At 38.8% G+C, this 17374-nt stretch overlaps 3 protein-coding genes across 3 annotated transcripts; 2 read left to right on the top strand and 1 right to left on the bottom strand.

Annotated features, from left to right (window-relative positions):
* Positions 1-4947: 4947 nt before the first annotated feature.
* Positions 4948-6927, top strand: LOC9314820 (auxin-responsive protein SAUR32). The gene has a single exon (XM_002880535.2). The coding sequence runs from the start codon at positions 6177-6179 to the stop codon at positions 6711-6713; it is 537 nt and encodes a 178-aa protein (XP_002880581.2). The 5' UTR covers positions 4948-6176; the 3' UTR covers positions 6714-6927.
* A 1317-nt stretch (positions 6928-8244) lies between these two features.
* On the bottom strand, positions 8245-9046 carry LOC9316648. The gene is made up of 3 exons (XM_021027589.1): positions 8849-9046; positions 8632-8769; positions 8245-8526 (listed from the first exon to the last, which is right to left on the bottom strand). The coding sequence occupies exons 1-3, from the start codon at positions 9002-9004 to the stop codon at positions 8440-8442; spliced, it is 381 nt and encodes a 126-aa protein (XP_020883248.1). The 5' UTR covers positions 9005-9046; the 3' UTR covers positions 8245-8439.
* Positions 9047-9254: 208 nt separating this feature from the next.
* Positions 9255-14385, top strand: LOC9316647 (disease resistance-like protein CSA1). Its single transcript, XM_021027588.1, has 6 exons — positions 9255-9927; positions 10043-10684; positions 10803-11949; positions 12262-12576; positions 12659-13642; positions 13727-14385. The coding sequence occupies exons 1-6, from the start codon at positions 9467-9469 to the stop codon at positions 14246-14248; spliced, it is 4071 nt and encodes a 1356-aa protein (XP_020883247.1). The 5' UTR covers positions 9255-9466; the 3' UTR covers positions 14249-14385.
* The last annotated feature ends 2989 nt before the right edge of the window (positions 14386-17374 follow it).

Below are 17374 nucleotides of genomic sequence, written 5' to 3'. Positions count from 1 at the left end.
AAATAGAAACTTTCCTCATTTAGAAGGTTTCCTAATATAGAAACTTTCCTCAAATAGCAAATGACCCGGAATGAAAACTTTCCTCATTTAGAAAGTTTCCCAAATTAGAAACTTTCCTCAAATATAAAGTTTCCTTAAATAGAAAATTTAATTATTTTCATATAACTATCCTTTTAACAAACCCCTAATGAAATCAATTTCATGTTTCAGATGTCGAACATTCAGAAAGTCGAGTTCGAGGCCCTCAAGGTCTCCGGTGAAAACTATCTCGAATGGGCCCTGGACACCAGGATTTTCCTCAACTCAAAGGGACTGGGTGAGTGTATCAAAGCGGATAACACCGCATCTGATAAAGACCGGTCCCAGGCGATATTTCATATCCGCCATCATTTGGCCGCAAGCCTCAGACAGCAATATCTCACTCTTGAGAACCCACTCGAACTTTGGGTGGCCCTGAAAAAACGGTATGATCACCAGAAAACGGTGCTCTTGCCACAAGCCAAGTTTGACTGGAAGGAACTCCGGTTCCAAGATTACAAATCTGTGGATGACTACAACTCCGAACTCTTTCGGATAGTTTCAATCATGAAACTATGTGGTGAAGAGGTGTCTGATAATGATCTCCTCGAGAAAACATTATCCACCTTCCATACCCAAAATATTGTGCTTCAGCAACAATATCGTGCAATGAAACATACATTGTACGAAGATTTGTTATCCTGTTTGCTCTTGGCCGAGAAAAACAATGACCTGTTAATGAGGAACAGTGCCCAGAGGCCCCCGGGATCGGCTCCAGTACCAGATTCCCGCAAAGAATCCTACAATGTCCAGTGAGACAGATCCTCAGATCGTGGACGTGGAAAGCGTGGACGCGGAAATGGACGTGGCAACCGACATAACCTCGGTTATGGTTCTGGTAAGGGCCGTGGTATCTCTAAACCAAACCGCCCTGCCCACCCAACCAATCAGTCTGCCTGCACCAGATGCGGAATGTTCAATCACTGGACAAAGAACTGTCGTACTCCCAAGTTTCATTGCGATTTGTATCAGAAACATGGGAAAGCACCTGCTGAAGCTAACATGGCCCAGCAAGTTGATGCTGACGACACCACTACGAGATCTCAGATCTCCTCGATTGATTCCAGATCTCAGGCCCATGTGTTGTTATTAAACGGCACACATCTGGACATTCCAGATGCATTATACTCACCCAGCTCAAAAAGAAACCTTTTAAGTTTTAAAGATATCAGACTTAATGGTTTCCACATAGAAACCCAGGGTGAAGGGAACAAGAATCCCTACTGATCACTAAGATCATACTTGGCCATAAACAAGTCCTCAAGACTATACCCGCATTATCTACTGGCCTTTACTATGCTAAGGTCAGTATGATTGAGGCTAATAATGCTCTCAAAGCCCGATTCCAAGACTACACTATTTGGCACGACCGGCTTGGTCATCCCGGTATGACCATGATGCGTAAATTAATCCAAAATTCTCAAGGACACACCCTTCGAGAAAACCGAGTCTTCCCTCAGCACCTCACGTGCATAGCTTGCTCCCAAGGGAAGTTGATCACTCGGCCTTCACCAGTAAAAGTGTCCAAAGAGACATTACATTTTCTGGAAAGAATCCAAGGAGACATCTGTGGTCCCATTCACCCACCTTCTGGGACATTCCGGTACTTCATGGTACTCATAGACGCTTCGACCCGTTGGTCGTATGTCTGCCTATTGTCTTCTCGGAACCAAGCTTTTGCTAGGTTATTGGCTCAAATCATCAGATTACGAGCCCACTTTCCAGACTTTCCACTAAAGACTATACGTCTTGACAATGCTGGTGAATTCACTTCCCAAGCGTTTAATGATTTTTGTATGGCCATGGGGGTAACCGTTGAACATCCTGTGGCACATGTCCATACTCAGAATGGACTTGCTGAATCATTCATTAAACGAATACAACGGATTGCTCGACCATTACTCATGAGGTCGAAGCTCCCGGTCTCAGCTTGGGGACATGCAGTATTACATGCTGCTGAACTAATACGCATCCGACCATCTAGTAAGCATAGATATTCCCCATCCCAATTATTACAGGGTCATGAGCCAGACATCTCCCATCTCAAAACATTTGGGTGCTCAGTCTATGTACCCATTGCTCCACCACATAGAACCAAAATGGGACCTCAAAGGAGGATGGGAATATATGTTGGTTTTGATTCTCCCACCATCATCAAATATCTCGAGCCGACCACTGGAGACCTATTTAAGGCCAGATATGCGGATTGCCAATTTGATGAATCGGTATATCCAACATTGGGTGGAGAGAAACACAAGCTGGTCAAAGAGCTATCATGGAATCAAACATCCTTAAATTGGCAAGATCCTCGGACTCTAGAATGTGATTCGGAGATCCAAAAGATTATACACTATCAAAAGCTAGCTAATCAATTGCCAGATTCCTTTGCTGACCCGAACAAAGTAACCAAATCGTACATACCAGCTTGTAATGCACCAGTACGAATCACTGTTCCAACGGGACAAGTTCAAGTTGCTACAGAGTCTGCATCACGAAATAAACGTGGCAGACCTCTAGGTTCCAAAGACAAGAATCCACGGAAATCAAAGAAAGGTGCAATAGTTGAAACCGGGATTCCCAATATAACAGACATAGCGCGCGCTGAGACTCACTCTAATGAACCACCAGAAGAGGTTCGGGACGCCGAATCTCTAGGTTCTGACGAGATCGATAACGATGAGATCTCTATCAATTACAACATGTCTGGAACCCAATGGAACAGAAAAGAAGTCGACTTAAATGCACTCTTTGCATACAAAGTAGCACTTGATATTGCGAACACGCAAGAGGATCTAGAACCCACGTCTATCATAGAGTGCACTCATAGAACAGACTGGCTAAAATGGAAAGAAGCCATAAACGTGGAGTTAAAGAGTCTCAAACTCAGAAATGTGTTTGGTCCGATCATCCGGACACCATTCAATGTCAAACCAGTGGGCCATAAATGGGTCTTTGTGCGTAAAAGAAACGAACTCGGTGAAGTCGTTCGTTATAAAGCACGGCTTGTAGCACAAGGATTCTCACAGAGACCCGGAATCGATTATGAGGAGACTTATTCTCCGGTGGTGGATGCAACTACTTTTCGATTCCTCATAAGTCTGGCCATAAGAGAAAGTCTAGATTTGCGGTTAATGGATGTTGTCACCGCATATCTCTATGGGCCCCTCGACAATGAAATATACATGAGATTACTAGATGGCATAGAGCTTAAAGATAAGCATGCATCTCGAGATCAATACTGCATCAGGCTGAACAAATCCTTGTATGGACTGAAACAAAGTGGACGTATGTGGTATAACCGGTTAAGCGAATATCTCATCAGAGAAGGCTACAAAAACGATCCCATCAGTCCATGCATTTTCATCAAGAAATACTCAAACAAAGGATTTGTAATCATAGCAGTTTACGTGGATGATCTAAACATCCTCGGAACATCTGGTGAAATCTCCCAAACAGTCGACTGCTTGAAAGCAGAATTCGAAATGAAAGACCTAGGTAAAACTAAATTCTGTTTGGGTTTACAACTTGAGTACGTTAAAGGAGGAATCCTTGTGCATCAAGCGGCTTACATTGAAAAAGTACTCAAGCGATTCAATATGGACCAGGCCCACCCATTGAACAGCCCAATGGTTGTCCGGAGCCTAGGATTGGACAGTGATCCATTTGGTCCCAAGAAGGACGATGAAGAAATTCTCGGTCCAGAAAAGCCATACCTCAGTGCTGTAGGAGCGTTAATGTACTTGGCTAGTCACACTAGACCAGGCATTTGTTTTGCCGTGAACCTCCTAGCTCGCTTCAGCTCATGTCCAACTCAGAGGCACTGGAATGGTATCAAACACCTCCTAAGATACCTTCAAGGTACTAAAGACTTAGGACTGTTTTACACTAACCACAACAAGGATGGACTAGTTGGTTTTGCTGATGCAGGTTATCAATCAGATCCGCACAATGCCAAGTCTCAAACTGGTTATGTGTTCACGCATGGAGGAACAGCTATCTCTTGGAGATCGATAAAGCAGACAATCACTACCACTTCATCAAACCATGCAGAACTTTTGGCCATTCACGAAGCCAGCAGAGAATGTGTTTGGCTACGATCCATGACTCAGCACATTCGATCAGATTGTGGTATGAAAGAAGATAAGGAGCCCACGGTTATGTTTGAAGACAACGCGGCTTGCATTGCTCAACTCAAGGAAGGTTATATCAAAGGAGATCGGACGAAGCACATCCTACCGAAATTCTTCTCAACCTCGGATTGGCAGAAGGATGGTACGATCAGCGTTCAACAGGTCCGATCATGCGATAACTCCGCCGACCTTTTCACCAAATCATTGCCCGCTTCAACACTCCGGAAGCTCATCCAACAAATAGGAATGCGTAGACTTAGAGATCTACGGTGATGCTCTAATCAGGGGGAGTAATGCGTGTTGTACTCTTTTTCCTTCACCATGGTTTTTCCCACTGGGTTTTCCTGGTAAGGTTTTAATGAGGCAACATTCCCCAGCGTATTATCGAGATCCCGATTGACCATCAGGTCCGGTTACTCCGTCCAAGGGGGAGTGTTATAATACATCATATTGGACTTATAACCGGGCCCAATAAGCCCATCAGGGTTATTCATTATGTACTCTAAAACCCTAGGTTTATATACCTATATATATGTATCATTATTCATGGAATGGAATGAGACAACAATAAGTTTCACAACAGTGTCATTATTCTTTTGTTTCTTGTTTATTGTCTCAATTTTTTTATTTTTTTATTTTTTTTTTTGATTTAATCATCTATTTTATTTAACTAAATGGATCTGTTTTTTTTTTGGAACAAAATGGATCTGTTGTGGTCACAATTAGAGCTTGAAAAAAACAGGTATCAGAATAACCGACCGAATCGAACCGAACCATATTCAGTTATTCACACCAAAGTTTTTTTTTTTTTTTTTCCTCAAACATTTACACCGAAGTTTCTAAAATAACTAAATGGTTTGTAAAATCCTCTATCCAAACCAATCGAAATCGAACCAAACCGAACTGAAACGATAACCAAAATATCTAGAAAACTTAAAATATACCTAAAATTAATACCCACAATACCCAAAACTATTAATTACAAACTCAAAAATATTAATTATTTTTAGACTCAAAACAATCAAATACTTTAAAGAATCAACATATCCAAATGTTGTTAGTTATATATTTTTCAAAGTTAAATACTCTTGCATAATCGAACCAAATTTAATTTTATTTCTAATTTTTTCGTATTTTGTATATTTTTTTTCTGTATTTTTCGGTTAAATTCAGTTACAAAACAAGAAAACCCAACGACAGATGGAGGAGACTTTATGTTTTAAAAGATGGTGAACCACTGAATGAGCCACTCTGCATTCATTACCAAAGCTGCTACCTCTTTGGACGTGAGAGAAAGATCGCCGACATTCCTACTGATCACCCATCTTGTAGCAAGCAACATGCTGTTATTCAGTACCGCGAGGTGGAAAAAGAGAAACAACCAGAAACAAACAACCAAGTGAGGCCTTACATTATGGATCTTGGTAGTACCAATTATACTTACATCAACGAAACTCCGATTGAGCCACAACGGTACTACGAGCTTTTTGAGAAAGATACCATAAGATTTGGCAACAGAAGCCAAGAGTACGTACTGCTGAGTGAATGAAATCAGAGTCAAGTATCAACGAAACGAGTATATCTCAATAATAGATTGTGTCTCATGGATTTAAGCGATGCTTGAGCCAGCTTCGTGTCTGTGTTGGTGACAATCTTGACGTTATGTTTATATAATTTTGTAAGTACAAGCTGTTTAATTTTGTTTGTCCACAAATTCAAGTTGGTTTAGATCATTAAAAAAAAATTACCCCAAAGCATATGATTAGCAGTTTAGCACAATATTTTAAACAGAAACCTGTAATAAATTAAATAATTAAATCAGAATTCCATGGTCACCACTCACCACCTCTATATATCCCCAATGCTCAAAACACCACGTCCTAATCACTACACACATAGAAAGAGACAAACGCTAGACAAAACATAGTAGTACCAAACCCATTTCTTGTCTTGTCTTCTATCTCCACCATGGAAGCCAAGAAGTCAAACAAGATCAGAGAGATCGTGAAGCTTCAACAGCTCCTCAAGAAATGGCGAAAACAAGCAATTGCATCAAAAGCAGCCAACAACAACAACGAAGACAACAACAGCAATGGCGGGGGAAGCAAGGGCATCAAGTTTCTGAAGAGGACACTGTCATTTACAGATGTAACATCTGTGCCTAAAGGGTATCTAGCTGTCTCTGTTGGGTTAGAGAAGAAGAGGTACACAATACCAACAGAGTACCTCAGCCACCAAGCTTTCTATGTTCTTCTGCGTGAGGCAGAAGAAGAGTTCGGGTTTCAACAAACCGGTGTCTTGAGGATTCCGTGTGAAGTTTCTGTTTTTGAGAGCATATTGAAGATGATGGAGGAGAAGAACGAAGGGTACCTGGTGACGACAACCACAGCTAAGCAGGAGTGTAAGTTCAATGCAGCAGCAGATGATAAGACGAGTTACCGGCATCCATCGGACTGCCCTAAGACTCCTTCACACCAACCTCACAACAGCCCAATGTGCAGATAGTTTTGTTCATTGCTTGCTTCTGTATCTTCTTCTTCCTCCTCTTGAACTGACTTGAGCCATTCTGCTTATTCCCACTTTTTCTCTAGGAATATGGATATATGTGCTTCAAATTTCTGAGTAAGAGGAGAGATTTGAATAATTGAATGTACAAACGGATCATTGAAACTGTCAGGACGACCTCTGTTCCTTGAGAGTCTTTATTCTTTCTCTGCTCTGTTTTCGACTTTTGTTGCGGTTACCTCTGACTGATGAAAACTTAAAATGACTCTTTGTTCTTTCTCTGCTCTAGTGGAATTTCTCATAAAAACCCACCAGCCCATTGATCTAACTAGCTATGATGACAAAATGCAGTAGCCCAAAAACAAATCAAATACTATATGAGTGAATCAAGCAGAAACCATATCTGAACTTTTACACAAAGTGTTTTAAATCCATTGTAATCCAGTCGTCTGCATGTATGCAACACAAGTCAGTAGAAAAATATCACATCGGCAAGAAAATTCATCGTAGTTTGGATACTATAGAAGTTGATCTATAATCTCAAGATAGAACCTAATGAAACAAAAGGAGAATGACATGCACAGATTAAACGTCTGCATTTTTTCTTTTTAACTCTTAAGCAGAAATCAAACTCACAAGGATCCAAAATGCTATGCCTATAGAGAAATAAGAAGAGAGAGAGAAAACAAATAGATGGTTCATGTTTCTAGTTGGGCAGTTTGCGTACTTTCAGGAACAACCATGTGAATGGAAGTTGCAGTTTAATCAGAGATTTAAAATAGTAGGATAACCTAATCATAGCAACAATTACGGAATTGTACTTTTAATCACCTAGTGGAATGTGGTTATTAAACAATTCAAAGGAAAAAGTACGGTATCCTAAGCTTCTCTTACGAAAACTAAAGCTATAATAAGGATACTTAGTAATATAATAAGCTAATAGCAAAGTCACAGGAATATTCTTATGTAAACTAGTTACCTCCATTAGTGTGATCACATGCATATACGATCATCTCAAAAGAGTACGGCAATATCAAAAGGAATGACTAGACAATCTCCTAAACCAAACATGATTCAAGAAAGGGAGATAAAGATGTTCATGAAATCACATGTTAGTTCTCTGCCAAATGATTAATGAGAGTCAAAGTCAAAACATAAACATAGAGATCCGATAAAACGGAAAACACCACATGACATCTGTACCTTGAGATTTAACACCATTCTAGAACAAATCACCTAATGCATGTGCATTTATCTCCTGAACCTGATATCGAGGATAATAAATTGCAGGTTCTATAAAGACAGCAAGATCCAGCAGAAGATTAACCATATGCCTTGGAATCATAAAAACCGTTGGAGTGTACGACAATGACTCAATAGTTTTCTGCTCTAAAGATGAGTGTCGAGGTTATACCCTAAACGACTCGACAAGGAAATCCTATTTTTTTTAAGGATAAATCAATGAGACACATTACAGACAAAAATCAACCAGGAAAGGTTAAAAAGTCAGCTTCACACATGAACATAGAGATCAGTTAAGAAGCAAATGCAATCACTAGTCTGATTAATGTTACAAAGTGCTTATCATACATATGGCTACATCGGATATTCGAGCTTGGCGAGTAAGAACAACAGTTATATATAACCATTGGAAGAAGAAAGGAACCTGAAAACTCAAATGGTGTCCTTAGTTGGAGAAGAAGAGTGTTGATACCACAAGGAGAGCTTAGAACATAAGTTCATCACCGTCTTCTGAATTAGGAAACGTGACACACTTGAACACTTTACACTTTCTACACAACACAAATCCCACCTGTTATAACATCATTCAAGTTCTCAAATTCAGATAACCAATCCATAGCTTCACTCGTACGTTACTTATCAATTGTTTAACCTAATTGAAGTTACGAAAACTCACAGCTTTACAAGTTGGACAACGTCGATAGATTCGATTGTTCTCAGACTTCACATTTGTTTTCTGTCCATTACAGACATCGCAGATCAACCATCCTTTCCCGTTACAGTCCTCACACAAAATCACGGCTTCATCGTCTCCCTTCACAAAAATCCTCAATCAATTGTCAAATCCGATTTCAATTTCATCGATTTTTAATGTCCAAACACTTGTTTGGTACCTGCTGCGACTGCTCGAGCTGAGGCTCTTGTTGTTGAAGTGGAACGCATCGAAATGGCTTAAGGAGACAACGGTGACTTCGAGGCGACGGCGCTGATGATGGCATCAGCCGTAAATAACATGAATTCGGAGGCTGTAACGTTATCCAAGTCGCCATTTTTGCTTACTTTCCTCAATCCCAACTTCCGTGGCGGTTGATTCTTTTCAACACAAAGTCCGCTACCTACAGTAATTAGTGGGCTGATAATGGGTGTGTGAAGGCCCATTAATTTTGATCAAAATAAAAACTCATGACATAAGCTTTTTGCCCATTGACCTGCTCTTGAGTCTTGACTCTTCAGTCTTCAGCATCACTGGATCTGGATCTGGAGTTTTAAATTGAGAAAAACCAACCCTTCGATTATTGCTGGTATCAGTAGGGACCACCAGGCTATGGACAGCTCAACAAGTAAGTGGCGGATTCGACAAGTAATACACAAATCTGTGGAATTAAAAATTGGATAGTGGTGTTGCGATACCAAACGTTGACGAAGAAGATGTTGATTTTCCCAAACTCATTACCCCAAATTTTCGAATTCGTCTCTGTAAGTAAACTAATTCCTTAGAGAGAAATTCTTCCATGGCGACATACAAAGCAACCAACATGAAATCACCAAGAGTGTTCCTCAATTTTCGAGGAGCCGAGCTGCGCCAGAGCTTTGTCGCTCACCTCGAGATGGCTTTGATAAGAGGCGGAGTCAACGTCTTTGTAGACCAGCCGATGTATCGTGGATACAAAGATCTTTTCGAGGTTATTGAAGAATCGAGTGTGGCTCTTGTAATCTTATCGGAAAGGTACACTGAATCTACATGGTGCTTAGACGAGCTGGTGAAGATCAAGGAACGAGTTGAGCAAGGCAAACTTATTGCCATTCCCATTTTCTACAAGCTGGATCCATCGCAAGTGAAAAATCTTGAGGGAGATTTCGGATCTTCCTTGTGGGATCTCGGGAAGCATACTGAGTTTGACATGCTCAAGAGATGGAAGGAAGCATTGGAATTCGTTTCGGGAAATATGGGTTTGGTGTTAAATGATAAAAGGTATGGATTTTCCCCTCCTCAAGCTATAGAGTGTTGTCAATCATATAGCAATAATTGAGTGTGCTGCTACCATCGATCAGGGTGTCTCAATTGTTTTCTTATATTCATTTCGCAGTGATGAAGCCGCGCTTATTTATGACATCGTCAAGAAAGTCCATATGGCTCTGAGCTTTCTTCCAAGGGAAACTTATAGCCTTCCAACTGAACCTAAACTTCCCGGAAAAGACTCTGATGTAACAACCCCTGAGCTACAGGATACAGAAGAAAAGAAGCAAGAAAATGTAAGCGAAAGCTCTGCTATGGTAACCTACGACCAAAAGCATCAAGTGTACATCAATTTTCGAGGAAAGGATATGCGTCGTCATTTTGTCAGCTACTTAACGCACGCCTTGAAAATGAACGGAGTCAGCTTCTTCCTAGATGAAATGGAGGTAAAGGGTGTAGATCTTGGATACCTTTTCAAGAGGATCGAGGAGTCAAAACTTGCACTCGTAATAATCTCTAGCAGGTATACAGAATCGGCTTGGTGCTTAAATGAGCTGGTGAAGATCAAAGAGCTCAGAGACGAAGGCAAACTCGTAGCCATTCCAATCTTCTACAAGGTGGAGCCATCACAGGTTAAAAAACTGAAGGGAGTATTCGGTGATAACTTTAGGAGTTTGTGCCGTATGAATCAGGATCACCATATCAATACTAAATGGATGGAAGCTTTGATGTCTATGGCGTCCACGATGGGCTTCTACTTGGATGAGTACAGGTAATTGGAAATAATAATTTATTACTGACTTGAATTGATTGTTTGCTGAAATCACTTGATTCCTCGGGTTTATATCTTCGTTGTCACTTATACGTTTTTTTCGTAATGGTTATGGCAGTTCTGAGAGCGAGTTCATCAAACATATCGTCAAGGAAGTTCTAAGGATTATTACGCAGCAGGAAGGAGAAAAACCGTCTTTCTTTGGAATGGAGCAACGTATGAAGCAATTGGAGAATAAATTAGATTTTGACGGCAATGATACTCAAATTATTGGAGTTGTTGGGATGCCTGGTATTGGTAAAACCACTCTCGCAATGATGCTGCACGAAAAGTGGAAACGAAAGTTTATAAGTTGCGTTACTTATCTAGATATCAGTAAGAATTCAGAGGACGATAGGCCAGTGCAGCTGCGAAGGACACTCCTGGAAGATTTACTCAAGGGAAAGGTTCCAGATATAGGTGACGAGACAACACATGGATCTGTGAAAGTTGCACTACTCAAGACCAAAATTTTTGCTATTCTCGATGACGTGAGTGACAAGAGACAGTTAGAGTTTCTCCTCGGTGAACTTGACTGGATTAAGAAGGGAAGCAAGATTATTATAACAACGTGTGACAAGTCATTGCTTGAGGGATTTGCTGATGATACCTATGTGGTCCCAAAATTGAACGACAGAGTGGCCCTTCAGCTATTTAGTTATCATGCCTTCCATGGTCAAAATTTTAATTTCACCAGTAGCTTACTGACGCTCTCTAGAATGTTTGTGGATTATGCTCGAGGACACCCATTGACTCTTAAATTACTAGGTAGGGAACTTTATGAGAAAGACGAGGTTCACTGGGCACCTATATTGGAAATGTTGACAAAACAATCCAATAGGATGTTCCAAGGTGTCGGGGGATTCTCTACTGATCAACTTAAACTTAGTGAGAAGCAGAAAGATCAAGATGTCGGGGGATTCTCTACTGATCAACTTAAACTTACTGAGAAGCAGAAAGATGTGTTTCTCGACATAGTGTGCTTTTTCAAATCAGAGGATGAGTACTTTGTTAGGAGTTTACTAGATTCAGGAGATCCTGACTCTACTAATGCTGTGAGTGAAGTAAAAGATCTTGTCAACAAGTTCCTGATTACAATTGCTGGTGGCCGAGTAGAGATGAATGTTCCACTATATACATTCTCTAAAGACCTTGGTTCTCCTCGGTGGCTTAGGCTGTGGAACTACGAAGATATCATCAACAAGCTAATGAAAATGAAAAAATCAGTAAGTTTTTTTCTCTAAAGAGAATTTCCAGTCATGTTTCCCTGGCTATTCTATAGGAAATAGAGATAAAACTGTTGTCCTGTCTGAAACCTGAACAGTGAGATTAAATCAACATTTTTAAATTTTTAAGATAGATCGTGAACTCTTTTTCCACTATGTACTTTGTAAACGGGAAATAACAATAATAAATGATAACTTAGAAAATAGAAAAACTTTTATATAGACAAGGCTTCTTGTTAAACTATAAATTTCCGGTTACATTAAGACATCGTGTATGCTTTGCTAACATGTTATCTTTTGACTTGCGAACAGGATGCCAATATTGTAAGAGGTATTTTCTTAGACACGTCAAAGTTAACGAAGAGCATGTGCTTGGACATTTTAACCTTCATTGATATGCGCAATCTTCGATACATGAAAATATATGATTCATGTTGTCCTCGGCAATGTAACGCTGAGTGCAAATTAAACTTCCCGGATGGGCTTGAATTTCCCTTGGGAGAGGTTCGATATCTTCATTGGGTGAAATTCCCATTGGAGGAGCTTCCACCAGACTTCAGACCCGAGAATCTTGTTGACCTTAGGCTGCCATACAGCAAGATTACACGAGTTTGGGAAGGCGAAAAGGTATGTCTTTGTGTGCCATCTTTTTGCATATATGTTTTCATTAGATGGCGTAAATATTTTTGATCTTGTTGAATTTTGATAGGATACACCACGGTTGAAGTGGGTAGATCTAAGCCACTCAAGTGAGCTGCTCGACTTGTCAGCACTGTCAAAGGCTGAAAATCTTCAAAGACTAAATCTGGAAGGGTGCACGAGTTTGGATGAGTTTCCGTTGGAGATTCAAAATATGAAGTCTCTTGTTTTCCTGAATCTAAGAGGATGCATACGTCTTTGTTCTCTTCCGGAGGTGAATTTAATCTCTCTGAAAACACTCATCCTCAGTGATTGCTCAAACCTAGAGGAATTTCAGCTAATTTCAGAAAGTGTAGAATTTCTACATTTGGATGGCACAGCAATCAAAGGACTTCCTCAGGCTATACAGAAACTCCAGAGGCTTGTCGTGTTGAATTTGAAAAATTGCAAAATGTTGGCGTGTCTTCCCAATTGTCTGGGCAACCTGAAAGCTCTTGACAAGCTAATACTCTCTGGTTGTTCAAGGCTTAAGAATCTTCCGGATGTCAGGAATAGCTTAAAACATCTCCACACTTTACTTTTCGATGGGACAGGAGCAAAAGAGATGCCAAGCATCTCATGCTTCACTGGATCCGAAGGCCCAGCTTCTGCAGATATGTTCTTACAAACTCTAGGATCCATGACAGAATGGCCATGTGCTGTTAACAGAGTATCGTCACTGCGACATCTATGTTTGAGTGGAAATGATTTTGTCAGCCTGCAACCTGACATTGGGAAACTTTATAATCTGAAATGGCTTGACGTGAAGCATTGCACGAAGCTGAGATCTGTTCCGATGCTTCCACCAAAACTACAGTACTTTGATGCACATGGCTGTGATTCACTGAAAAGAGTTGCAGATCCTATAGCCTTTTCGGTGTTGTCTGATCAAATCCATGCCACCTTCAGTTTTACCAACTGCAACAAGTTGGATCAAGACGCAAAGGATAGTATCATATCCTATACTCTGCGGAGAAGCCAGTTAGTGCGAGATGAACTCACTCAATACAATGGGGTATATCTATTTCTCTCTATCAATTTCCAGTCTTCCTTGCTGCATCTGTGGTATCTGATCTTGTTTTGGTAATCTCTTTTGCAGGGTTTAGTTTCGGAAGCTTTGATTGGAACTTGTTTTCCTGGTTGGGAAGTACCAGCGTGGTTCAGTCACCAAGCCTCTGGATCGGTGTTAAAGCCCAAGCTGCCTGCACACTGGTGTGACAACAAGTTTACTGGGATTGGTCTATGCGCTGTTATCTTATTTGATGGCTACCACAACCAGAGGAAACGTGTCTTATTAAAATGTAATTGTGAGTTCAAGAATGAATACGGGTCTAGTCAGCGCTTTAGCTGGACTGTTGGAGGTTGGAGCGAACCAAGTGACACACCACGGAAGCTTGTGTCGTCTCATGTCTTTATTGGCTTTACAAGTAGGTTGGATATCAACAAAATAAGTGAAGATGACGATGAAGAGAAATGTGTTTGTACTGAAACCTATATTGAGTTTGAAGTGACAGATGGTATGGAAGCGATCGAAGATTGCGAGGTGGTGAAGTGTGGCTTTAGTTTGGTAAATTCACCGGAAGAAAGGAGGAATATATGTTCCGATATAAAGACTTTGTAACTCCAATAGAACCCAACTTTTTGACCTTACAAACTTTTGAAAAGTTCGGTTCGGTTCACCTAAAATAAGGCTGTAAATGGTTGCATCACTAGATGAAAAAAATTGGATGAAAACTAGATTCATCTTAAATTTTACCATTTGAGATGAAAGTGTTAAATCAATTATTCATCTCTTTCATCTCTAATGAGATGAACAAAGAAGAGAATAAAGAGAAAAGTTTTCATCAACTCTACAAGAGATGGACATGATGAAAACTATTCATCTCAATTTTTTTCATCAATTTGTTTTCATCTCATTCATTTGGTGGGTAATCATTTAGAGCCTAAGTTGTAGTCGAATATTTGGTATTTTCGGTATCTATATATACATTTTTGGATGACTTTTAGCAAATAAATCCTGGAGTTGGAATGTATTTACGGATGAATGCCATTGGCATTAATTATTTAAATTTGAAAAATATTAATTAAAGATATTACCAACACGATTTCGAGAATCATAAATTCATATCTTCCTTAATTTTCTGAGTCATTAATGTGATAATCTTTAGGAAATATTTCTCTGTAAAAAAAAAAATCCACATTAATGAAGGCATTAAAATCGACACTAACAATTAAATTATTTAGATATTCAATTATTTTAAGATTCTTATATCTTATTTGATATTTTTTTTTAATATCTCATTCTTTAATTACTGCGTTTAGAATTTATTGGTTGTTACCTATTTTTGGTGAAATTTATTGGTTGTTACTTAATAAGTAATTATGGTGCGTTTATTTTAGTTAATATCTAATTTAAAGGATTTGTTTTCTTTTATTATTAATAAGCGAATAACATGTATAGAAATAAAAGATTTTTCTTGCGACTCCATAATAAAAATATTAAACTCTTATTTTCTACATTTCTTACACATAATATCCTCTTATTCAATAACAAAAAATATATATTGCATATTTTTAAAAATATTTATAATATTTAAATTATATAAAAAGTTTGTAATATTAATATTATTTCAACTCTATACAAATTTAATATATATGTATATATATCTTATGGGAACCATTTAAAAGAAATTTTTAAATTGACTTGAATTATATAGCTTTTAAATAAAAGTATTATTAAAAAGAAAAATAACTAAATGATGTTTAATTTCACGGGACGGGTAATATGATGGGACGGGTTTGGGTTGATATTTATAAAAGATAGTATACCACGGGTGAAATCCTAAAATTAACAATCAAAATAATCTATCAAACAAATTACATTTTGATTTTTTTAAGAAAATATAGCCCCGCGGTGTACCGCGGGTTAAAATCTAGTATTTGACAAATTTCGGTTCTGTTGAGACCAAAAAAGTAGAAAATGTTCAAAAATTTAAAAACTTATGAAATTTTTTAAAGAATTCGGTAATTCGGTAATTCGGTGATTCGATCGGTCCGTATTTTTCGGTTTTGTTTGGTGCAAAGAGAAGCAACTGGACTCACATTTATGCTCATGAATGAGCTTCATAAATAGGTCCGATTCTTTGAAAATTTTCAGCTCTTATTCTCCAAATTGCAGAAACAAAAATAAAAACAAAAATAAATTGACGGAGGAAAAACCTCATATTCATCAAACATCTAATTTCTAATTATACTAAATCAACGGTCATTTTTACAATAACTGCAATCCTCTCCATCTGCCATATGGCTTAAGTCTCAATTCTTGCTCTTTCACTTTATTATCTGATAAAAAAAAATCGGACAGAAAAAATAAATCAATTCAACTGTTTTTTACCCACGATCACAAGATTAGCCATTTTCCTCTCCTCTTAAACAATGAAACAACATTATTTTTCTGATTGCCGTTTCCTGCGACTTCAATCGAGTAAAAGAAATTGAAGTTTCCATATTCATCCAATTTTCTATTCCACAATTTCTTCTTAGTTTTCAAAATTATGAATTTTACATTTGGATTTGCATGTTAATTTCTCTACTTTTATATTGTTTTCTACCCAGGATTTGCATTTAGCTTTTGTAAATGTCTTTCATTTGTAATTAAAACGAGCCATGGTGAAGTAGCGGAAGCTTTAATGGATAGAACTAGAGATCCGTTGATTCTTCAAAATACCGGAAAACTAGGGTTTCTCAGATCTGTTGATTCCTCAGAATACCAGAAACGAGAGAACGTTAAAAATTCGTTGATTCTCCGCGAATACCGAATCCTATGTCTTCTTATAATCGTTAAGATCTCTCGAGATCTACCGAAAACAAGGACTAGAGAATACTCTTCTCTGAAAAGCTAAAAACTCTTTAATTTTATTAATCAATCAACTGCATACAAAAGGAGGCCTTAACGGCTTATTTATAATAAAACATAAGAAAACCCTAGAATATTCTAGAACACTAAAAGATAAAGACTAAAATAAATAATATAATTAAAATATAAATAAATGGGAATTATCCTAATTCTACGCTGCATCAGGTCTCGCCGGCCAAGAAAAGATTCGTCCTCGAATCTTGTATCTGCGCTGCATCAGCTTTCGCCGACCAAGAAAGATTCGCCCTCGAATCTTCAACAAAGTTTTCAGCATAGAAGATCTTCGCAGATCCATCTTTATCTCCATCTCTAGATTTTCCCCGATTTTTGCACGAATCTCATCAGACCCAATTTTTGCACGAACCTGGTTTGACACGAAATTTGCATGAACGCGATTTGACCCGAATTTTGCACGATGAGTATCTTTCACGAATTCTGCACATATCACATCTTGCTCGAATTCTGCACAGATTTTCTCGAACGCACCATCGTTGAACACAAAATCTACATGATCAATAACCAAGGCATCATCTTCATAGATATCATAGATATGATCACCGTAGATTTCTCTGTAACTATCTTCAAACAAACTTTCTTCTGCAAAAGGATAAAAGTTACCACTCAACATGATCACCATAATCGTTCTTCGATTGAGAAATCAAAGAGACGCAGCTCTGATACCAACTGAAGTAGTGGAAGCTTTAATGGATAGAACTAGAGATCCGTTGATTCTTCGGAATACCGGAAAACTAGGGTTTCTTGGATCTGTTGATTCCTCAGAATACCAGAAACGAGAGAACGTTAGGAATTCGTTGATTCTCCGCGAATACC

The sequence above is a fragment of the Arabidopsis lyrata genome (genome assembly GCF_000004255.2).
Source record: "Arabidopsis lyrata subsp. lyrata unplaced genomic scaffold ARALYscaffold_4, whole genome shotgun sequence".
Taxonomy (NCBI): Eukaryota; Viridiplantae; Streptophyta; class Magnoliopsida; order Brassicales; family Brassicaceae; genus Arabidopsis; species Arabidopsis lyrata.
The sequence above is the reverse complement of the archived record's forward strand: the minus strand, read 5'-3'. Positions and strand labels throughout refer to the sequence as shown.

Excerpts from the sequence above, each read along its gene's own strand:
- LOC9314820 (XM_002880535.2), top strand. The coding sequence starts at position 6,177 with ATGGAAGCCAAGAAGTCAAACAAGATCAGAGAGATCGTGAAGCTTCAA.
- LOC9316648 (XM_021027589.1), bottom strand. The coding sequence starts at position 9,004 with ATGGCGACTTGGATAACGTTACAGCCTCCGAATTCATGTTATTTACGG. Across the intron at positions 8,770-8,848 it reads AGCTCGAGCAGTCGCAGCAG|GGAGACGATGAAGCCGTGAT; the intron begins GTACCAAACAAG and ends ATTTTTGTGAAG. Across the intron at positions 8,527-8,631 it reads GTTGTCCAACTTGTAAAGCT|GTGGGATTTGTGTTGTGTAG; the intron begins GTGAGTTTTCGT and ends ATGTTATAACAG.
- LOC9316647 (XM_021027588.1), top strand. The coding sequence starts at position 9,467 with ATGGCGACATACAAAGCAACCAACATGAAATCACCAAGAGTGTTCCTC. Across the intron at positions 9,928-10,042 it reads TTGGTGTTAAATGATAAAAG|TGATGAAGCCGCGCTTATTT; the intron begins GTATGGATTTTC and ends TTCATTTCGCAG. Across the intron at positions 10,685-10,802 it reads TTCTACTTGGATGAGTACAG|TTCTGAGAGCGAGTTCATCA; the intron begins GTAATTGGAAAT and ends TGGTTATGGCAG.